The sequence below is a fragment of the Xyrauchen texanus genome, chromosome 11 (assembly GCF_025860055.1).
Source record: "Xyrauchen texanus isolate HMW12.3.18 chromosome 11, RBS_HiC_50CHRs, whole genome shotgun sequence".
In the NCBI taxonomy this organism is placed as follows: Eukaryota; Metazoa; Chordata; class Actinopteri; order Cypriniformes; family Catostomidae; genus Xyrauchen; species Xyrauchen texanus.
The window spans coordinates 40,345,221-40,369,677 of NC_068286.1; the positions used below are offsets into that span (position 1 = coordinate 40,345,221).

General features: G+C 42.2%; 1 protein-coding gene across 1 annotated transcript in view; it reads left to right on the forward strand.

The window, feature by feature from the left end:
* The window catches only part of LOC127651137 (protocadherin-7-like), a 51,119-nt gene extending 29,732 nt beyond the window's left edge, over positions 1–21,387 (forward strand). The window contains exons 3-4 of the mRNA XM_052136831.1: positions 17,829–18,027; positions 18,219–21,387. Of these exons, the coding sequence (XP_051992791.1) occupies positions 17,829–18,027; positions 18,219–18,721 (702 nt within the window). The 3' untranslated portion in view covers positions 18,722–21,387. The remainder of the gene's footprint in view (positions 1–17,828; positions 18,028–18,218) is intronic.
* Positions 21,388–24,457: the final 3,070 nt, after the last annotated feature.

Here is a 24,457-nt window from a genome sequence, read left to right on the forward strand (position 1 = left end):
CTGAAGGTTTACCTTGTTTGTTTATTTTAACCAAGTTTCTCTAACCTGACACTTCCTCTGAAGTTCTATTACCTTGATACTCACCTTGTTGATCCTCACTAAGAAAAGAGAAGTCTACTTACCATAACTTACCTGTTTATTTACCTGTGTCATCCCATCTGTGTGCTGATCTCACCGTGCATTTCCTGTAAACCCTGTGTGTTTACATTAAACGCTCTTGCACCTGGTTCCAAAAACTAAACTTGTGTGGATTGAATCCATGACAGGTATAACAAGTTGGCTATAAAGAAAGAAAAAAACTCAAATATTACACAACTTAATGGATAAAACAGCCAGTGAGTCAGTAAGCAATATGCTGTAACTATAAAGGCTGCATAAATTTAGCAAAAAACAAAGGAAGAAATTTAATAAATGTGCTTTCAAGGGAGCAGAATAATAGTATTAAAGGGATAGATCAACCAAAAACTAAAATCCTCTCATGATTTACTTATCTTTAAAACATCCTAGATGTGTAGACTTTCCTTCTTCAGCAGAACCAAAGTGAAGATTTTTATGAGCAGATTTCAGCTCAGTTTTTTCTGAGTTGTACCAATGCGTGGTAACGAGTGCCATCTATTTGATGGTCCAGAAGGCATATTTAGGTAGCATAAAATTAATCCATATGACTCCATTCGATCAATTAATGTTGTCTGAAGCAAATCGATAGGTTTCTGTAAAAATAAATCAATAATTAAAATTTTAACAGTCTACCTTGCCAGCAGTCATCGAATCAGTGATATAAGCACAATGGCATATTTACACGAGAAGTCGGAAGAGGATCGAACGTCACACGAGAGTTAGTTCATTTCAAACAGAAATACAGTGCTGTGCGGAAGCACAGTTTTTAAAAGTTAAAAACGTTTTAATTATCAATTTGTTTCTTACACCAACCAATCGGTTTGCTACTTAAGACATTAATTGATGGAATGGAGTCATGTGGATTACTTTTGTGCTGCCTAAAATGCCTTTTGGACCATCAAACATCCAGCAGCCTGATGGCATCTATTTACTTACATTGTATGGACAAACTGAGCTGAAATCTGCTTATAAACATTTTCACTTCAGTTCTGCTGAAGAAGTAAATTCATACACATCTGGGATGGCTTAAAGGTAAGTAAAGGTATGAGAGAATTTTCATTTTTTGGTGAACTAACCCTTTAAAGTTTTAGGCATGATTAAAAGGTTAGAACACAAAGATACAATAGATAGAGGAAAATGGAGAGAATATAATATGCAATATATATATATATATATATATATATATATATATATATATATATATATATATAAATATAAAAACAAAAAGACCATTCACAATTCAGTAAGCAAACAGATGGAAGAAATATCAACAAAAAGCATCTTAGCACCTAGTGCAAATAGTGTTAGATGCTATTTACACCCTTAATTTAATACTAGAATACAGTATGGGGTGCCAATGCAGTGTGTTTAATGTGGTTATTCAGAGTCCCACAGACGCACTACGTCAACCCCTACCTCTAGACCTAACCCTAAACTTACCTGTAGATTATACTAGTTTTTACTACAGTAACCATAGTATCACTGTGGTATATTGTAAATCATAGTAATCACAAAATTAAAACTACTATATTAACACCTTATTACTGTAGTCACACCATGGTAAATTGCATTAAAACTACTCTGCCAAAAACGTGGTCAGTACAATATTACTTTAGTAAAACTTTATATAATTTATTATTATAAATCGTTTTAAAGGAAATATTAATAGTGGAGATAGGGAACCCGGATTGTCCGCACGACAAAAGCACCTCCACAGCTATCTTTACACGCCAAGTCATTGCAGCAACACTTGGGGGCAAAGTTTGTCTTTAATCTCGGTGTTCTCACCAGACTATTTGAGTGCATTCACACTGAGTGCCGGGTGCTATTTGCATCTAGTGCATTTTTTACAGCGTTTTGTAAATCACGTGTTAAAGCGAATAGTTGACTCCATGCTGACAGTGTTGCTTATGTTAGTTGTAGTCAACTAGTCTGTGCAACCCCAAATCGGTCCACAACTGTCTATTAAAGACACAGGTGATTTATGGCGTGCATTTAAGTAACACTTCCTCAGCTGACGTCCTTCCTTTAAATCGACTATGCAAAAACCCATTGTTGTTTGGGTAACTGCAGTGCACATGTTGATAACTACACGTCATCGGAATCATATTATCTAAGGGGCAAATTCACTAAACAGCTGTGCCTCTTTTGCATGTGGCACTTCAGTGCAAAAACCTGCATCTTATTCACTAACCACTCGCAATCTATTTTAGCAGGCGGAATCAGCACTGAAATTGTGCTGCATCTTGAGTATTTAAATGAAGTCATTGTCATTCCTTTCCGCGCAAACGCACCTCTTTTCTATGTAAATTAGGCTCATTGTAGATTGCGATTCAGTTACAAAAATTGCCTGGCGTAATTTAGCCAAATAAAAGTATGCAGTAAAGTAGTTTTATTTAAAAGAGATCCGACCATATCAGCAGAAATAAATCAAATAATCAACCAATAATGGAAAGAGCGTTAAACCTGGCATATATCCAGATGCTCATGTCGTCAAGCACACATTGTGCATGTTTAAGATACAATCCAGATGTTTGCGCCGTTACATAACACTTCTAATGCCGAGTTTACACTACATGATTTTAAGCCCGATTTTCTCTCGCCGACAGTTTTGTGGAGATCGCCGACAAAAGCCTGAAATTGTGGGCAAATTGGACCTCGCTCCCATGAGCGACGATCGCAATGTATGAATTATCAAAGACGTGATTTGAGAGAATCCCCGACATGTCGCAGATGTCAGCGAGATATCTAGGATGTTAAATATCTGGACCTGTCTGCGATTCCAAATCGTGCAGTGTGAAATATGTTTTGACTGAATACATCTGCAGCGTTGATCTCCAGCCAATGAGAGAGCTAGAAACGGGGCACAGGAAGTTTCAGTGGGAGGAGTCATGATCTACCTGCAACAGAACATCCACTAGCATGGCTGCGGTATCAAGAAAGTCTCATTGGACTGAAGAAATGGAGGAAAAATTTGTGGAACATTGGCAGGAGCACCAGTGCATATTTGATGTTTCATCTGAACTGTACCACAAAGGAGCCATAAGGGTGAAAAGTCACTCTTGTTGCGAAATATTATTACTGAAGAAGAAAGCACTGATGTCATTCCCCCAACAGTACATTTGTAGAATGGACAGTGCTTGATTTCGGCCACTACGGGGCACTGGTGCCTGTCTTCCTCTGTGACCTTGAGTTGCAGTCAGTAGATGACCCCTCTGCAACAGTTAATGTGTTCTAATCCATGCTTGTACGTCTGTGTGTTTTTGTGTGTAGTCCAGTGCAGCCACTTCTTACCTCTGTTTGCTCTCTGCTCCACTCATGACTCTCTCTCACTCTCGGTCTCTCTCTGTCTGTCTCTCCCACTCTGCAGTGGCTCTTTTACTGCATGGTGATTATTATTCCTCACACAGACTCAGTGCTGGTACTCAGATACTGCTGAGCAGCCCTGTAAATCACCTGGAGCTGGGAGAGGAAGAGAGAGAGAGATTTAGAGAAAGTTGAGAGAATTGAAGGTGGGATGAATGAGCGAAAGGTTGAAACAGCAAGGGACAACAGCAAAGAAAGAGGGGAAAACTAGAGCTGGGGATAAAGAGAAGAAACAAGGGAGGAGGAAAGCAGAAAGAGAGAGGTGCGTTAGTGTGAAATACTGCACCCAGAGCATGCCGTGGTGCAGAATGATCTTTGTGAGTATCTGTCATGCTAGTGCAGAACGCACCTCCATTGCACTGTGTACCTTGGGGACATTTATACCACCGCAGAAACACCAGCCCAGTGCATACGTTCACGTATACTTCTCATGTGATTGAGCAAGAGACATTCTGGAAATTGTAAATCATAAATGATGTATGTATATGTTTGCATTTGTGCACATGAACATGATTGTCTATCTCTGTCCTGCAAAAAATCACGCTTGTCAGTGTGCCACCTGCTTGTATTAATAACTTTCGGTATTTGCTGCAGTTACACGCACAGGTGAAATTGTTTCCACAGGACAAGCAGATGAGTAAATACTAAAGTAAACATGAACAGCAAACTCTCTCTCGCTCTCTCTCTTTCTCAATCTGTCAGTGTGTATGTGCATGCAATTGTACATCTTTAAAGGAATAGTTAGCCCAAAAATGTACTCATTATATGCCGTTGCAAGCTCATATCAGCAATCTGAGCTCAGAAATTTACGAGATTACTTCTTAAACTTTAGAGTAGAAAAATCTAAGAAGAAGGAGACTTAAGGCCCGAACGGGTGTGACATAATTTAGAACAAAATCTGATCAAAAAAAGGTGTTTTTAAGTTTGTTTTGGTGGTTTGTAACAGCTCGCCAGGGCAAACTTTCAGGAAAGCTTCTTACTGGCTGCAAAACAGCTTCTTACTGCCATTGGTCAATGTCATCGGTAGGTGTGACCTGGAGCTACATTGAGGCCAACAGCGAATTCCCATTCATTTAATTAAGATCAGTCAACATAAACACTCCGGTGTGTAGAGTTATTACCGAGCTGGTGCAAATATACCTACATCAGTACGATCGTTCGCGTAAACACATTTTCCAAGACCACTGCATGCTAAATGAAATGTACTCTTTTTTTTTTTTTTATATGCTGCTTCACTCATGTGCTTAAGCAATTATCGCATCTGCCCAAAGTAAGATATGCCACTCTTATAGTGAATCTTTTGTCTGTATTCTACCCATTAACATTATTTAATACACCCATCTTTGCAGTATTATCAGTGTCATAAATGCAGCCCCATAAGTGCATATTATGGCAGCCTATAGCGTTAGTGCTTTAGCGCTATGAATTAAAAAGGTAAACATTACAAATTACACATTATCTACTGCATATACAGTAGATTACTTTAGTAGTTAATACAACTTTTTTTACTGCTCTTGTGTGAATTCTACTCTTAGTCCCAAAGTTCAGACACGGATGCTACAGGACACGTGACGCAAATCTCATCATCAGCAGAGTGCTCAAGCACTGAATGAGTCATATGGAGTATATTTTGACAGGCTCGTGTTCAACTGTACGCAGATGCTGAATGTTCAAAAAATACCTTGGGCTTTAGAATGAGTGCCATAACCAGACGGGACAAAAGTTTAGAGAAGCAAATGACTTGTTCACAATGAAAAGGAAAATCTGCACAATGCAGTACAATCACAGCCAATCAGAACATACTTTATTTGTTGTTTAAAATACAATAAGTTGGAGCAGGTATTCGGACCAATGAGATTTCAACATAGCAAGGACAAACCTGTGTGACGACACAAACCAACAAAAGGTTTTATCAAATCCTGTGTCACATCTGGTTAGGACACATATTTTAGTTTTTTTTTCTCCCCAATTTGGAATGCCCAATTCCCAATGCACTCTAAGTCCTCGTGGTGGTGTAGTGACTTGCCTCAATCTGGGTGACGGAGGACAGTTTCCTCCGAGTCTGGGACTGTCAATCGACGCATCTTATCGCGTGGCTTTTTGAGCGCTTACCGCGATTAAAGGGAGGCTTCATGCCATTCACCGCGGCATCCACGCACAACTCACCATGTGCCCCACCGAGAGCGAACCACATTATAGCAACCATGAGGAGATTACCCTGTGTGACTCTACCCTCCCTAGCAACCGGCCCAATTTGGTTGCTTAGGAGACCTGGCTGGAGTCACTCAGCACGCCCTGGGATTAGAACTCGCGAACTCCAGGGGTGGTAGTCAGCGTCTTTACTCATTGAGCTACCCAGGGCCCCCGGTTAGGACACAAGTCTCAATTTGCTCTCCATTTAATCTTATTACTGTTTAGAAAAAGCAGTTGAGAAATTGAAGAGATGGGACCAGGCCAGACTACATTAATTTAATAGAAAATAATAGAATTATTGCATCTATTGCTTATAAATAATTGCGTAGAAGAAGAGCACATAGTTAACAGGAGAGTTTGTGCACACTAATCGTGAATTAAACTGATTCCACAGTTAATGGTGGCGGCTTGATGGGCTCTTCTATGCTGTTTGAGCAATGTCACTAATTGAATGTACTTAGATCCATAACCAAATCAGCTGGCTTGAATTATTCATTGTATGCGGCATGCCCTTTCAATATGCAGAGTCATGCAACGAAGAGGAGAGGCTAAGCACTAATTAATCAGGCCTTGTTCATTTCCTTTGAGCCATCAGGTAAGAGTGTTTCTCACTAATTATGTTGATGACTGCGGAAAGCAGACACACGCACACTAATGCACACGCATTTAGGCCTAAAACCTCACAAACAAGATTTTTATATGTGCATGCACATCTAAACACAGGCATTGTGGTGGTGGACACACACTTACACACACACACACAAAGGCAGGCAGGCAGCGATGCACACCTGGTTTAACAGACAGTCACATCTGTAAACATACACAGACACAGTTGGATGTCATGCTGGAAAGGGAAAGGAAATGGCCTGTGTCAGATTAAAGGGTTGGTTTTTAATGTTTGCCGTCAAAGTCCATTAATATTCTATCAGCCCTGCTGGTGCACTGACTGGACCCCAGCCAAGACCCAAGCACACACTCAAATACACACACACAAACATCCAAAATCCCAACCTTTGTGACTTTAGCCAGGCTCTGCTTTTGACACACACATTCACACAACCAAACCCATTTCTTTAGCCAAGCACTCTCTCTCGAAAACGAAAGCACAAACAACAAAAAAGCCAAAAGCTTAACCTTTGTGACTCTTTGTCTCTCTCAAACACACTCAAACATTACAGCGGCGAATCATGTCACGGCCATATGGAATAGTTTTTTAGCATTTGTATTAAAAGTGTGAAAACACAAATTCTGCTTTTATAAAATTAAAAAATAAAATGTATAAACTTTTTCTCAGAGGTTTCTCCTAAAATTCCTTTGGAGAAACAAAAATAAAAAGAGAGGCAGGCACATGACTCAATTATTGACATGTAGTAGAGCTATACAATTATTTTAATAAAGTTGTATTAATTATATTAGTAGTTAATAATTAGCAATTAATTTGTATTAATATATCTGGAGGGTTACATTTGAAATGTATTCATTCCACTACAGATTACAGAATACATGTTTTAAAATGTCATTTGTAAAGTAATTTGTTTAGATTACTCAAATTCAGTAACGTATTCTAAATACTTTGGCTTACTTCTTCAGCACTGGTATATTTTTTCAATTGTTTTGACTATAAAAACTCTATACAGTAAGACAAAATACATGTTAAAAATACATTGTCTGAAAAAACTAAGTATCTTATGCAGTGCTGTTTCTAAAACAAGATCAATGTAATTGATCTTGTTTTAAGGATTTGTTTTATATTTTTACAGGAATACAACACAAATATTATTATCAAGAATATGATTGTTGCCCTAATATTAAAGGTCTTACAAGAAAAAAAGAAATTATGATCCAATGTGAATTTTCTTGATTAAAAAATATGATCGTGCCTGGTAATATGTGCATGTATAATGTCTGTAAATAGCATTTTAGCTTAGCGTAAAGCTGACAATTTACACAAGATTTATTTCTATTTCTTCTGCTCCTAACTTACTTCAAACGCACTTCTCTGTCTGCTCGTATGAATGTAATGCATACGCATCATAAGAAAGTGTTTCACCGCTGTTTACATTCGATCGCATCATATATGTATAAATGTTTTCCATCTGAAAGTACTAAATATGAAATTAAACAAATATGCAAAGTGCAAAGTAACATTACAATAAAAATGCAAAGTAATCTCTTTAGTAATCAAAATACTTTTTGAATGTAACAGTATTCTAATACCAATGATTGTAGTGGAATACAGTTACTTATATTTTGTATTTTAAATACGTATTCCCGTAACATGTATTCCGTTACTCCCCAACCTGTATATAGATATAGATATATATACACACACAGTATACTATATAAACTGTATATATATATATATATATATATATATATATATATATATATATATATATATATATATATATATATATATATATATACTATATAAAATAACTAAACAGATCAATAACTGTATCATTATACAATTATAATTATAATATTTTTTCAATTATATTTATTAATTTATTTGTATTATTTATTGTTAAAATATGTGATTTGTATTTACATTTTCATATGAATTCAAATATTTAAATATATTATAGATAAAATAATATGTTGAAATGCATTTTTATCACACACTTTGGTATTTGGACAAATTTTGAAATTTAGAAAGCAGCAGAGACATGTGAGTTTTTTTTCGGAAGGTGAGGGGGGATTGTGCAAAACATGTGAGAAATCTCCATTTTCTCTCCATTTATTCTGATTGCAGTCTCAAAGAAACAATTGTGATACTAAAGAGATTTCATATGTGATTTTTTTTTGTATGGAAGACATAGGCCTTAGACCATCTCAGCCAGGGCTTACCTAAATGCATTTCTCAAACACATCAGTAACATTAATGGTGAGAACTTATCACAACAGCTGTGTATTTGGAAATGGCAACAATCTAAAAAAGGTATAAACAGTCTTTCTCATAGTCCTGTAATGATTACCCTGTCTTGTCTCTCTGTTGCCCCCTTGTTTTCCATCTTGTCACTTTTCACTTCTTAAGTTTTCACTTTAGTCCCTTATTTAATTCCATAGTCCACCCTGTCTCGTTTCACTGTTGGCCTCTCGTTTTCCATCTTGTTGTCACTTTAGTCCTTTATTTGATTCCACAACCCTCTGTTAGCGTTCGTATTCACTGTTCATTGTTTACACCTGCCCTGGTTAATTTGCCTTTGGTTTCTGTTTATCACCTTGTTACCTTGTTTGAGTTCTGTCCTTTCATTGGCCACCTTTCCCACGTTTGTCTATTTATACCCGTGTCTTTGTGCTGTCTTTGTCGATCGTTGTTTGGTGTAAACCCGGTATGTGTTCCCTGCCCAAGTTCTCCGTTTGATCCTTCGTGTTTTAGTTAACTGTTTTATGCTTTATTTCCCCATCGTGGGTTGTTTGTTTGTGTTTCTCTTCTGTTTATTCAAATAAAGCCTCAGCTGCGTTTGGATCCGTAACTCCTCGTCTGCCTCGTTACTCCAACATTACAGAACGATCGACCGCACATGGATCCAGCAGCTATCCGAGCCAAATGTCGGCTGCTCAATTTGCAGCAAGAGCACTACCCGCTCGTAGACCACGCTCGCTACTTCCTCCTCCTGGCCAACGCTACTGACTTCCCGGACTCTGCGCTGATGGTCTTCTTCAGGGATAGCTTAAATCCCTCGCTGAGGGAGCAGGTGCCACAGGCAACGCCCGGCAGCACTCTCCGCGACTACCTGGAGATGACCCTACTAGCGTGCAGCTCACCGCACCCTGTCACACCAGCCCCACCTGTCAGCGAGCCTGCCCCCACGCCAGTCGCCTTCCATGAGCCAGCGCGCCCACTGCGTCTGCCCGAGGAGGAAAGAAGACGGGCTTCCGCCTCCGGCCCGCGCCAGCCCCGGTCTCGCGAGCCTGAGCCCACGCATGTCACGGTGAGCGAGCTAGAGCCCCCGCATGTCACGGTGAGCGAGCTAGAGCCCCCACATGTCACGGTGAGCGAGCTAGAGCCCACGCATGTCACGGTGAGCGAGCTAGAGCCCACGCATGTCACTGTGAGCGAGCTAGAGCACCCGCATGTCACTGTGAGCGAGCCCGAATCCTCGCCAACCACGGTAACCCAGCCAGAGCCTGTAGCCTCCGACGTCAATGAGCCAGTGCCGCAAGCCCCAAACGTCAATGAGCCAGTGCCGCAAGCCTCAAACGTCAATGAGCCAGCGCCTGCAGCCTCGACCGTCCCTGAGCCAGCGCCTGTAGCCTCGACCATCCCTGAGCCAGCGCCTGTAGCCTCGACCGTCCCTGAGCCAGCGCCTGTAGCCTCGACCGTCCCTGAGCCAGCGCCTGTAGCCTCGACCGTCCCTGAGCCAGCGCCTGTAGCCTCGACCGTCCCTGAGTCAGCGCCTGTGGCCCCGATCGTCCAAGAGCCAGTGCCCAAAGCCACGACCGTCCCTGAGCAGGTGCCAGTAGCCACGACCGTCCAAGAGCCAGTGCCAGAAGCCTTGACCGTCCAAGAGCCAGTGCCAGTAGCCATGACCGTCCAAGAGCCAGTGCCAGTGCCAATGGCCGTGACCGTCCAAGAGCCAGCGCCTCGAGCCTTCCAGGGCTCCTCCTCCCGAGCTTTCCAGAGCTCAGCCATCCGAAGTTTCCGAGCTTTCCAGAGCTCAGCCATCCGAGTTTCCGAGCTTTCCAGAGCTCAGCCATCCGAGTTTCCGAGCTTTCCAGAGCTCAGCCATCCGAGTTTCGAGCTTTCCGAGCTCAGCCATCCGAGTTTCCGAGCTCAGCCATCCGAAGTTTCCGAGCTTTCCAGAGCTCAGCCATCCGAAGTTTCCGAGCTTTCCAGAGCTCAGCCATCCGAAGTTTCCCGAGCTTTCCAGAGCTCAGCCATCCGAAGTTTCCGAGCTTTCCAGAGCTCAGCCATCCGAGTTTCCGAGCTTTCCAGAGCTCAGCCATCCGAAGTTTCCCGAGCTTTCCAGAGCTCAGCCATCCGAGTTTCGAGCCTTCCAGAGCTCCGCCTCCCGAGCCTTCCAGAGCTCCGCCTCTCGAGTCTTCCAGGACTCCGCCTCTCGAACCTACCAGGGGTCCGCCCCTCAAGCCTCTCGAGCCTCCCAGGGCTCCACCTCCTGAACCTCTCGAGCCTACCAGGGCTCCGCCCCTAAGCCTCCTACGGCTCCACCCCCAGAGCCTCTCGAGCCTCCTGCAACTCCGCCTACAGGGCCTCCTACGGCTCCGCCTCCAGAGCCTCCGATTGCTCCGCCTCTCGATCCACTCAAGCCTCTGACGGTTCCGCCCCCAGAGCCTCTTGAGCCTCCTACGGCGCCGCCTCTCGAGCCTTCCAGGGCTCCGCCCCTCAAGCCTCTCGAGCCTTCCAGGGCTCCGCCCCTCAAGCCTCTCAGGCCTTCCGGAGCTCCGCCTCTCAAGCCTCTCGGGCCTTCCGGAGCTCCGCCTCTCGAGCCTCCCAGGGTTCCGCCTCTCAAGCCTCTCGAGCCTCCCAGGGCTCCGCCTCTCAAGCCTCTCGAGCCTCCCAGGGCTCCGCCTCTCAAGCCTCTCGAGCCTCCCAGGGCTCTACCCTTCAAGCCTCTCGAGCCATCCACGGCTCTGCCTTCCGAGCCTCCTCCTGAGCCTCCTACGGCTCCGCCTCCAGAGCCTCCAGCGGCTCCGTCTCCTGAGCCTTCCTTGGCTCCGTCTCCTGAGCCTTCCTTGGCTCCGTCTCCTGTGCCTTCCTCAGCTCCGTCCCCGGAGCCTGCCAGGCCTCCGCCTCAAGAACTGTCTACGGTGCCACCGCCCTCAGCTCCGCCTCCTGAGCCTCCAGAGCCTCCCTCTGCTCCGCCTCCTGAGCTTTCCAGGGCTTGCCCCGAGCCTCCTACTGGCTCCGCCTCCAGAGCCTCCAGAGCCTTCTAGGGCTCCGCCTCTAGAACCTCATTCGGCTCCGCCTCCTGAGCCTCCCTCAGCTCCGCCTTCTGAGCCTTCTCACGCCATCGCCTCCCCGGCTCCACCTCCCGAGCCTCCCTCGGCTCCGCCTCCCGAGCCTTCCACGGCGCCGCCTCCCAAGCCTTCTACTGGCTCTGCCCACAGGGTACACCATGGCTCTGCCTGCCTCTGCTCCGCCCCCAGGGTCTCCTGCGGCCCTGCCTATGCCTCCTCTGGCGCCGCCACCCAAGTCTTCGACTGCCCCGCCTCAGAGGTCCTCCTTGGCTCCGCCTCACGCTGCTCCGCCAGCTCCCCCAGTGGCCACACCACCCAGGTCCCCTGAACCGCCATTGGCCCACGACCACCTCCCAGGCCACCGAGCTGGCCTCTGTCCTGTGGCCCCCTCCCAGGCCTCCTGACCTGGTCCCTGTCTTGTGGCCTCCTCCCAGGGCTTCTGACCCTGTTCCCGCCCTGTGGCCTCCACCCAGGCCTCCTGCCCCTGTTCCTGTCCTGAGTCCTCTTCCCTGGCCTCCTGACCCAGTCCCTGCCCAGTGGCCTCCTCCCAGGCCCCCGACCCGGTCCCTGTCCTTGCCAAGTGGCCAGCTCCCGGGCCATCTAAACCGGCCTCTGTTCTGCGGCCACCTGACCCTGGTCCCTTGACACACCCCCATAGACTGCTTGCCTGCCCTCTCGGCCTCCATGGTCTATCTATCTACCCTCTCCACCTCCCTGGACTGCCTAATGGCCCCCATGGACTTCCTGCCTGCCCAGTGTACCCCCCTGGTTCGCCCATGTGCCCACTTGTCTCTGTCTGTTTGCCCCTGGTGCCCTCATTTTGGTTTTTCTTTGTGGGTCTTTTTTCGTCTTTTGTTGTTTTGATCGTCTGGAATCCGATCCTTAGGGGGCTATGTAATGATTACCCTGTCTTGTCTCTCTGTTGCCCCCTTGTTTTCCATCTTGTCACTTTTCACTTCTTAAGTTTTCACTTTAGTCCCTTATTTAATTCCATAGTCCACCCTGTCTCGTTTCACTGTTGCCCTCTCGTTTTCCATCTTGTTGTCACTTTAGTCCTTTATTTGATTCCACAACCCTCTGTTAGCGTTCAGTATTCACTGTTCATTGTTTACACCTGCCCTGGTTAATTTGCCTTTGGTTTCTGTTTATCACCTTGTTACCTTGTTTGAGTTCTGTCCTTTCATTGGCCACCTTTCCCACGTTTGTCTATTTATACTCCGTGTCTTTGTGCTGTCTTTGTCGATCGTTGTTTGGTGTAAACCCGGTATGTGTTCCCTGCCCAAGTTCTCCGTTTGATCCTTCGTGTTTTAGTTAACTGTTTTATGCTTTATTTCCCCATCGTGGGTTGTTTGTTTGTGTTTCTCTTCTGTTTATTCAAATAAAGCCTCAGCTGCGTTTGGATCCGTAACTCCTCGTCTGCCTCGTTACTCCAACATTACAAGTCCATACATACAGAATCTTGGTCTTATACACATGCTCAAGATTTTATTTCAACACTTAAAAGGCCTGATTACACTATTTTGATAGTCAAAAAAGCCAAGTATTCACCTAAACTTGTTTAGAGCTAAGGATTGTGGCAGTACTAAGTAGTAGAGTGAGTTTGCATGAAACGTTGTAGAAGAGTAGGTGAAACCTAAGGTTAATTTGTTAAAATCCTTCAGGCACTTTTGTTTTTCTTCACAATCGTGTACATAAAATTATGCTCTAGAATGTTCTGAAATGTTCTTCAACAGCTTGGCTTTGAAGGTTACTGATTTGAGCACAGATTATGCAAAGTAACATAACATGCAACGTTGATATCATTCTTAAATTTGATCTTAATTAATCACCATACAAATCAAATGAGCCTCTTAGTGTAAATGTGGGCATGTAATCATGAAACAGTGGTATACATAAGCCTGCAGTGCTTGGCAATTCAACACGAAATCCCCCATAATCTGATTGGTTCCACTGTGTCGATAAGCAAAGCAACAAACCGGCTTATATTCCCACCCATGTTATTGAGACTCTAGTCCCACCCTCATACAGTCAAATGACTCAACTGTCCAAATGAAGCATATATAACTGAAAGATGCTTCCTTTCAAATGCTCCTAGTGTTGCTACAGGAGGGCTAAGGTGGGCACTGGCTGTATGAGATCTCCACTCATAATTGAAAGAGAGAAATTCCAAGAAAAGTGAGGACTAGAGTTAGTAAACAATGGTGGGGAATTATGAGTCAATAAAACAGCGTACCACTGAGAATCACAAGAGGGGTCAAGGGCACAGCATTGATTGGCTCAATATTAAGCAGACTTGTGTGTGTGCATTTTTATGTGTGTCTTGAGATACACTGGGAAAGGGGTACAATGGAGGAAGTTTAAAATAAAATTGAAGGATCTTCCTGGAATTACTGTATATTTGCCCTGTGTAAATAGTGGGATTAAATTATTACCCACTATAAGCTCACAATACAATAGAATTATGATAAATAATTGACATATACATGTCCTCAGCTGACAGTTTAATTGAATTCTACCCACTCAACACCATTTTCATGTACAACAGTAAAGAGAAAACTCAGGGAGTGGGCAAAGAAACACAGACATTGGACAACAGATAATTGGAAAAGAGTGGTATGGATCTTAAACCCATTGAGCTTTTGTGGGATCAGCTAGACTGTAAGGTGCTTGAGAAGTTCCCGACAAGATAGCCGCATCTATGGCAAGTGCTACAGGAAGTGTGGGGTGAAATATTACCTTAGTATCTGGACAAACTGGCAGCTAGGATACCAAGGATCTGCAAATTGTGCCCTGAGGTCTCTCCTCAGCCGTATTTCCCACAGAGGGCCGTCTATTATTTCTGTCATCTACGGAATCCAGGACTGATTGGGCCATTTCGGCACAATTAACAGAAATGTTTCCATGATAACAGAATGAAGGAGGCCCACTGGGGGAAAAGGATACTTGCGTTTCACCAGCCATTTGTGAGCCAGCACGCCCACTCTGAGTGGGGCTTGGGAAATGGAGAATCAGAGGAGACAGTGGCCGATCTCCATGGAGGCGAATAGGTCGACTTTCGCTTTGCCAAATATTTCCCAAATCCTCAACACTGATAAAGTCTCCATTCCCATGGTAATACTACCTAGCATGACAACAGATCCACTCCAAAATGCAGATGGCCTGAACATGTATCACACACAACGAGAGATGACGCCCGTTCCATTGGAGGAGGCGTTGTGTGATGATCATTAATTGTGGTGATCAGAGTCCGCCCTGGCAATTTATGTATGCCACTACTGTTGTGTTGTCCGAACAAATCAGAATGTGGTGATTCACAATGTCAGAATGAAAAGCTCTCAAAGCTAGAAAGACATCCATTAGTTCTAGGTGGTTGATGTGCCACGCCCGTTTCACACCTGTCCAGGTGCCAAAAGTCGGGCGTCCATCGCACACGTCAGCCCAACCTTTGTTGAATGCATCTGTTGTCACCACTTTTCTTCTGAAAATGGGGTAAATTTCTACCAACAGACAGCGCTCTCCATGGTGCTAGAGCCGCCAGACAGCAGCGAGTCAATGTGATGCGCATGCGCCTGAGGCTCCAGGCATGATCTGGAATGTGCCATTGAGCCGGTACTGGAGAGATCTTGTGTATAACAGACCTAAGGGTATGACGGCCAATGCTGCCGCCATAAAACCCAGCATTCTCTGAAATTATTTCAGAGGCAATGTGAGGGCTTGCCACGTGTTCACGCAGAGGGACAGCAGGCTTATTGATTCGCTCATAGTTGCGTTGCTCACTATAGGGAAGTGGTTGAGCATAGTGTGTGGAATGAATGATACATGAAGAGGAAATGTCTCTTTTTCTGAGACGCCCCGTGTTTGTGCAAAGGGCGCTTTTTTCTCTTTTTTGAGACCAGCCTCTGTTTGAGTAATACACACAGAAGCAACAATTTGAAAAATGTCCTGTTCCCAATGAACAGTAATAGGGTGGAGGGGAGAAACACTGTGCACCTCAAATTGAGCCTTCTTTGGCTCTGGGCCTTGAATAACTGCAAGCTCTGGGCTCCTCTTCATGGGGCATTTCTGCTGCTCGGCCAGGGTTTTTCCATCGGCGCGTTTTTCGCGCTGAGATGGCGGGGTGCTTACGCTTGGGCCACATTTTGCGTGGCTTCACAGACAACTCAACAGTAGCTTTCGGCTGTGCTGGGGCAACAAGAGTTGGGTTCTTTGCCGGGTGCTGACCGAAATTAGATCGGGAGTGTTCCAGGAAAGGAAAAGTGCTACTTCTCTTTGGCAGAAAATGTTTCATCACTTGAGACTGCTTTTGCGCCGCGATGAAACACTCTTCATCTAAAAAGCCTTCCACGGCATTGCCAAAGAGACCGTTGGGGACCACTCAAGACCGAGCTCTTCAACCACTCTTTCTAGAACGTGAAGAAGTTCCTTGTCCATGGCGTGTGCATGTTCTTCACACGCCGGCACGAGATCCTCCTCTAATTCTTCCAGTTCAACCTTGTTGCCCCGCCGTGCCTCCTCATGTGGTCCCTCAGGACTTAACAGAGAAGAGGCGAATGGGAGGGTATGAGAGGCTGGATCTTCCCTCAGAACAAGGTCAATCCTAGAGCGCAACATACGGAGATTCATGCCCTCGCAGTGAGGGCAGTCTCTCTCTATGAGAGCAGCTTGTTCAGTAAACACAGCTCTCGTGCTCATCAGACGGTGGGATGTGCCATTCGCAAAGGAAACACATGCAGAACGATTTCTAAAAAGATGTGTATCACACAAGCGGATCTTTAGTTAATTATTGTATATATACAAAAAAGTATACAGCAACTCCAGCCGGAACACTGTGAGAAGGGTAGAATTTCGCTAAAGTGCCATTTTGATCAACGACGAGCATCTGAAGCGAAGTACCCATTCACTGTGAGCGTCTTCAACAGCTATGTGGAGAACTTCAAAGGAAAACACAGGGGAACGGAAATCCTCTCGGTGCAGGCACTGGGCACGGGCAACGAGTCGTCCTGTTTATGTGTTACTTATAAGTTCTGGCCGCTGAATGTTCCTAGGATTCTAAGATGAAGTTCATAGACTTGAAGAAAGAAAATTCAGAAGAAATGGTGACTGAGCAACCAGTTATATAGGCCAACTGCATGCCTAAAGTTGCGGGGCACCAGACACCATTTCCAATCTGAAAATTGCCATGATTGAATAAGAGATTCAACAAGGTCATCTAAAAGGACTTCCCCATTGTGCTTACATAAATGTCGAGTGAACTGATTCGATAGGGAACCATGATTACTTGAGATTTGAAATTGTGTTTTTCTCTGCTTTTGACAAAGAATCCTGAACAGGCATGTGTGCATTTGATGAGCCAGTAAGAACATTGGTAAAGGTGTTTACATGCAACGCTAAATCAGGGTAATGGTCATAAATCTTTGTGTGCCAGTTGGTTTAATTTTAAATGGTTCATGGCCTTACCATAAATAAAAACAGCTTAAGGTGTTTGCATGACCATATTCATTTTCAGATTTTTTTTAACTTTATTAACAAATATGTTTCTTTGGGCTTGCTGTTGTTGATTTAACCTAAAACCTGTCAGCAAAAACTCTCAAGTGTAGAACAATGTCAGACATGAACTTGCAGACAAAACAGATTTGTTCTATTAATGTTAATTTGTCACTTGCTCGGATTCGACACCTGACTCCTATATAACTGATTCATCACCCTCTCTCCTCTCTGTTACATTACCCCCCATTGAAACATGAAACCATCAGTTAATTACTCTGTTTGTTTAGCTCCCTCACTCATATGTTCCTCATAAGCCAGTTCTTCTAACAGCTGTCAGTCATCGCTCCAGTACACGCGGAAGATAAGACGTGAGGCTCCTGTGGTTTGCTAGTTTTTGCCTGAGATCTGTTCATTTCTCCCTTTGGTTTCAGAGAATCTGAACATGACTTTATGATTTTGTATGAGACTTTGAATGTGCTGATTTGCTGGAGTCAGGTTAGGTTGGGGAGATGGAGTCACACAGGCATTTAGACGGTGCCATAAAATGCATGCCATAAAGAATTACATTTTCCATGCCATAAAAAGTGTGTATAACCAAGGAGATCAGTGTGAAATCATTGTGAGTCTGTTCAATCTGTTGGTTTATCCAGATAATCCTCATAGTTATTACATACAGTAGGCTATGTTAGATATCTTCATTGATATGTTTTAATCCCATGTCTCACTGTGTCTCTCTGCAGCCCCTCAGAAGGGTCACATTTTCGGTGGTGAGTCAGGCTCCTGATCAAGGCTGCTATGACAGTGGGATGGAGGACTCAGAGACCCCCAGCAGCAAGAGTTCCTCTGGACCCCGACTGGGATCCTTACCGCTGCCTGAGGACGGTTACGAAAGGACAACGCCAGAAGGAAGTGTAGGCGAGGAGGAACATGTGGAGAATGGTAATGAGTAAACTTTTGATTTAAATCATGACTTTTCTTTATTTTAAGTAATTTAAAATGTGCTTACATTTGATTAGTGACCTAGAAATAGTGCAGAATCTTACATATTTCTTCTTTATAATAAATCATATAGAAGAAAGAAAGAAAGAAATATTTACATCTTGACAGGATATCCTTAAACTTTCTTTTAGACCCCAGGCAGCTTCCTGACGTGGCGCTGACGGGAAAGTGCACACGAGAGTGTGATGAGTTTGGTCACTCCGACACCTGCTGGATGCCTGTGCAACCATCCCCACGGAGACACATCGAACCACCCCAGCTCTCCACCTTCGCCTCTCCTGGTGATAACAACAACAACACAGAGGACGACAGTGACCGCGAGGAAGATGGAGATGGAGCCACGGATAAGAGCAGCGGCGGCAGCGACGAGGTCCGAGATTCGCTTGTAAATGGAGATCCGCTCGGAACACTCAGCCGCCGGGACCGCAACAGAAACATGGGTGACCACAACCGGAATCTCCTCAACCGTAAAATGACTTCGGCGTCCTATGACACATTCAGCAGCGCTGGCTTCGGCCGTCGGCAGGATGAAGAAGACTCACACCCCCCAGAGGTCATCCCACTTACGAGGACAGGGGGCGACTATAAGACCACCTCGTGCCTCACTCTGTCTCACAGAGAAGTGTACCTGTGAGCTGCAGCTAGCCTCAGGGGGGAAAAGGGGTACCAGATGACTCCTCCTTGCACCCCTAGACCCCCTGAGCAACTTGGATCTGCATTGGAGGATCATTGAGATACTAGCGCATACCTATTCGTTAAAGGTGTCTTCTCCTTGCCAAAAATTCATTATACATTCATTTCCCTGGTTCTAAAGTATATAAATCAATGTTGAGGAGAAAATGTGCATCATCTTTTATTCTTTCATGAGCTTTGATGGAATTTAATGGTGACATTGTTAATGGTGAACAGTTGCATGTTAGGCCTCTGGTAGACAGAGGGCACTGTTGGGAAGCAGAGATATCCGCTCAATTATTTCACATAAGTACACAAACCAATCAAAGACCACAATCTAGACAGTCAGTATGGTTAATGTGATATGATGTCATAGACGGACAACGAATCAGATTGTGGCATATAACAAAAACAGAATTTACCATGTAGTTTCAAGAAGAAAGGATGTCATAACCCATCATATGGTGATGCCTAACTATTTAATCTAGCTAGTTTCATGTTGCTGTGCAGGTACAGTTATTGAATAAGTCACATGCCATGTAAATTCATTCTTTAGATACTGAAATTGTTTCCAGACATCTATTTATTTATTTTTTTTCTCATTTGTAAAGCTCTTTGTTTTTCTTTTATGCAAATATGGGAATTTACTGACGCTTTCATTACTGGAATTCTTTACTATTTCACTTCCGTAATGGAGTGATTATAACAATTACTGTTTAATTACCATCTCATCAGACCTCAGAGTTTAAATCAGTCAAATTACATAATGCAACACCCTGTACACAGCACAAACAAGTGCACACACACAAATGCTTACAAACAGACACAATATACATATTTTCTGTCTGTATCAATTTACATGTAGGTGTGTGTACATGTGTGTATGTAGAAAAAGACTGACAATTTTGGCATACCTGAGGTTTTATTAAGGAAACTTTTTTTAACGTAGCTGTAGCATTTTTGCCTGCTTGATCTTCAGCTAGTATATAAGACACTGACGTGTATTTGTATAACTAATGTGTGAAGTGCATACACAGGGGCATTATACAATGTTTAGATACATTTATACTACAGTATATTATAAGCAACGAAAATACTGTATCTCATCCCTTTTAAGTAGAGCTCATATGTAAACCAAATTTCTTTAAAGGCAACACTGCATGACAATAAGCTAATGCTTATTTTGTTAAACAAGAATCAGATTTTTGGTTGTTTTTCGGAGGATGTAATATCCTCTTTAGGTGTGGAGCGTTTGTGAGTGCGAGAATGTGTATGAATGTAAAGCCAAATTATTGTGTAAGAACGTCTTATGAATCGACGGAGGACCGCAGTTTTTAACTTATCTGTAAATGTCCCTCAAAAAGTGACAAATGACACACCATAGTGTTCGAAACCAAGCATACAATTCAAATATAGGCAAATACCAGTAATTATTACAGTTAAATGAATCAAGACAGTTTAATGAGTCTTTATTAATCTTGTATGACAGCCGTGACCTGGTCGGTCTTCGGCATTGCGTGCCGTCTTATCAGGCCTATGGAAGTTTAACACGGAACTGTGGAATGACTTTTTTTTTAGCTCTTGTTATGCATTGTAAGTACAATCTGATTGATGAACATGTATTTCACCTCTCAGGAAACTTGAAATTCAGCGTGTGTCCTCGGCCCATTATCAACACTGAGCTTTAGTCTGCACTCTGCCTCTGATTGATTTGTCCTCACAAGGCCATAGTTAAGGGAGCCTGTTTTCTTGGCCTTTCTGTTTTTTGTTTTTAAGACATGCTGTCTCTCTCTCTCTCTCTCAACGGTGTTTGAAATGTGTTTCCTGGTTGTCCATGGTGAGAATCGCAGACTCATACCTTTCACTTCACAGAACAGCCTTGGGTCTGGAGCACGACTGGTGGACTCCAGTCCATCTATGCCAAAATCTATGTTTTATTGGAAACGCTGGTGCACAAACTTACCTGAAAAAGACTAACCCAGAACCTGCAGTTCAGTGCCTGGATGTGGGGAAATTGTGGAACTGGACTATACTCCATTGAACAGGGTTTGTGAAACCGGGACCGGAAGGACTCGAGAGAGGGATTCTTTCTCTAAAGATGTTTCCTTTGCCAGGTTTATAGGCTAAATATGCTGTTATACAGCAGTCTGTAAGTAGTGTACAGAAGGGGGTGCATAACGGAGTATGTTAATGAAATGGTGTGTCTTTTTTTACTGCACGTTTACCTAACAGTTCTCACTTACTGCAAAATGGGGAGGGGGCGGGGAGGTTAAAAGAACATTATGTCTAAAGCAAAACATTCACTTGGACTTTTATATTTGATCAACACTAAACTCATGTAGTCACCCAACATCTGCCATTTTACTGCTACCCTTTAGAGAAATGACCACTGAACTTTGAACCTGAAAGGCATGTTGACAGTCTTTAATCTTGCACCTGTGAGGAATTTGTTATCATTTCCATTTATCTGTTTTAATGCAATGTGAAAGAAGAGTTTTTGAAGCTCTTTCTCGTGGAATTGATGAACTCATTGAATTTGTCATGACAAATCAAAAGGGGTTTGGAATGGTTTGAAAGATTTAGTATGTGACATGTACAATTTTGATTTTGACATTAAACACTTTTAAACCGTATCCTGATTTTTGGCATTCATCAACATATGAAACTCTATAACATGTTTTTGCACATGAATTGATCGCCATTACGGAAGTCCATTCAACGATGATGAATTGGTTTCTTTTGAAATGCCTGCCCCCTACTGGTAAAGAGAAATTTGACAATCGTCGTATATACATTTATGTATGTATACTGTATATATATATATATATATATATATATATATATATATATATATACATACACACATACACACATCATATACACACACATATATATATATATATATATATATATATATATATATATATATATATATATATATATATATATATATATATGAACATATATATACGAACATGAAACTAAACAGTGCATAAATGCTTCTGTGACTTTACAAAATTCATGAAAATAATGAAAAAAGCATAGTTTATTTGATATCTGTTGCTAAACATCTTACTGTGATTTCCAAAAATATATTCTAAAAGAATGGTTTCAAAACTGATTGTTAAAAGGAAAAGTGATAGTTTTGTCATTATTTACTCACCCTCATGTTGTCCCAAACCAGTGTGATTTTCTTCAGTGGAATGCAAATTAAAAATATATATATATATAAACAAATCTTCATACGTCTTTAAATGAAACTAAATACTGTAGTAAAAAAACAAAAACAATAAACAATAAAACCACTCTAAAAGTAGTCGATGCAGCTCGTTTTTTCCCCAAGTCTTCTGAAGCCATAAGGTCACTTTGTCAGTGACATCAAACCTCAATGTGGTTCGATGTTCTTGATGTGTCGCCATATTTTCAGGAGTGGATTAGTGATTTGATATTGAATATTGCCTTAAACAAATTACTTAAAAATGGTCTGTTCATTGCACAAAGTGATCATATGGCTTCAGCTGACTTGGAAAATAGTACTCAAGTCGCAATAACTATTTTTATAGGGGTTTAATGGTGGTTTAATTTATATAAATAAAATGTTATTTTATTACTTTTTATTATTATTATTATTTTCCTTTAAGGAGCTTCACAGCACAGAGTCACTGTTCACTTTCATTATTCAGTATATAAAATCCTTTTTTTTTTTCTCTATTAAAAGTCATTAAAACTGATTTTAATGAAACATTTAAGCGCAGCACAGTATCCATAGTAGTACACTTGAAATTATATTTACCTCAGTTCTCTGTTACTTCAGATACTTGTACTTAGAGAAGCTACATCCCATGCACAGCACAAGTTTCTTTAAATGTGACAGATTGATGAAATGTAGAAATAATATTTATCTCTGCTTTAGTATTTAAGTTGATTTTATGAATTTAACTCCAGAATCATTGGATCCAGCTTATTGCTGTTTGAAGCAGCTGTGGTTATCCTAGAGATGTAGAAAGGTACTGCCTGATATAATAGAATATCTAAAATGTTGGGATCTTGCCTGAATCAAAATCAAGGAACTTGCCCTGGAGGCAATTTCAATGAGACAGGGTTCTTTGAAGAGCAGCGCTGGTCAAGGAGGATGATGTTTTTCTAGGATTCCTCCTTCCCAGTGGAATATCGAAATGCTTCTCTGGATGTGGAATCAGCTCACATACCTTTGAAATTTGTATGCTTTTCCTCCATTTTGAGTGTCTCCTTTATTGCTAGTAGTTGAAGGCCATCAGTGTAGTCTAATAATATCTGCAAGCCAGATTGTTTATATTGTTAGCTCTTTGAATAGAACAAAATCAGGGATTGGAATAACCATTGCAAAAATGGCTTATCTTAAGCACTGGGTCTTTACAGCACTACTCTTGAAAACTTGGAAAACACAAAAACTGTACAAACTGTTTGGTAGCAAATTTGGTCAGTTTGGGTTTTGGCTTGATAATAAATAATACATTTGTCTACTGTTGTGAAAATCTAGCACATCTTCACTACATTTCAGTGATTATTTCTTACATAATTTGGATTTACATTTGGGATCATGAGAGGCCTTATATTTCCTGAATTTGTGATTTAACCATGTCACTATACAGAGACTTTCACCAAACTTCAGGCCATGTTGAAGTGTTTATGTATTAAGCAAACAATTAAAAACAATTTGTCATAGTAAACTGTAATTAAAAAGAAAGGGAAAATTATTTCAGTTGTGTTTTTGAGAACACGATTTCCCTCAATTTTGAACATTCAATTTCACCTATACTGAACCGTTTACTTTCAATAGGACTTTTATTCACATAAGTATCTTGATTACGGCATTAATTATAATTAAAAAGCATTTGTCATCAATTGTGCTGCTGCTTAGAAATTGTCATGATGATTCAGAATTCCAGAGTTTAAGAGCAAACTGAGTGAACTGAAAATGCTTCCATTACATGTATTACCTGCAAATGCCCTGGGTAAAGAAGACCTGCGGTAAAGAATACTTTTTGCCTGTAATCATTGTTAACATTCACAGGGCAGCCTATGTATGCCTGTATAAGAGCCGGTATGGTGTCCTGCTCCCGCAAAACTCTCAGGGTCGGACAGCAAAATGCTCAGGGTGACCCTCCACCCTCAATCTGCTCAACACAATGATCTTTATTGTATTTGTGTGTGTGTGTGTGTGTGTGTGTGCACGTGTCTTTGGAGTGTGGGTATTTTGAAAGAGGGAGTGTGGCAATGGATGTTTTAGTGGAAGTTCAAGAACGGCTCAAATCGCTCACAACACCTTTAAAGTGCAAGTTCAAGCAGCCATTTAATTATGTCATCATTTAAACACACTCACATAAACCCAACCCCATTGGACATTTTCTCTTCCATGTTACTCAAAATAAGATGCTAGTGAGAATGTTAAGGATTGACAACCTGGATTATGGAAGTACATGAGGGTGAGTAAATGATGACAGAATTAATTTTTGGTTGAACTGTACCTTTAAAGTAATATACTGTATATATCACCTACATCATTTTAATTCCCAAAGCAGATACAACAGTTCCTGATGCAAGAAGTTGCAAAACATTTCTGAAGGAACATCAAATTAAAGAGGGCACATATGAACACAATGAGCACAAATAGTCATTTCAAGACTGTAGATTTTTACACCTGTGTGTGTGAGTAGTT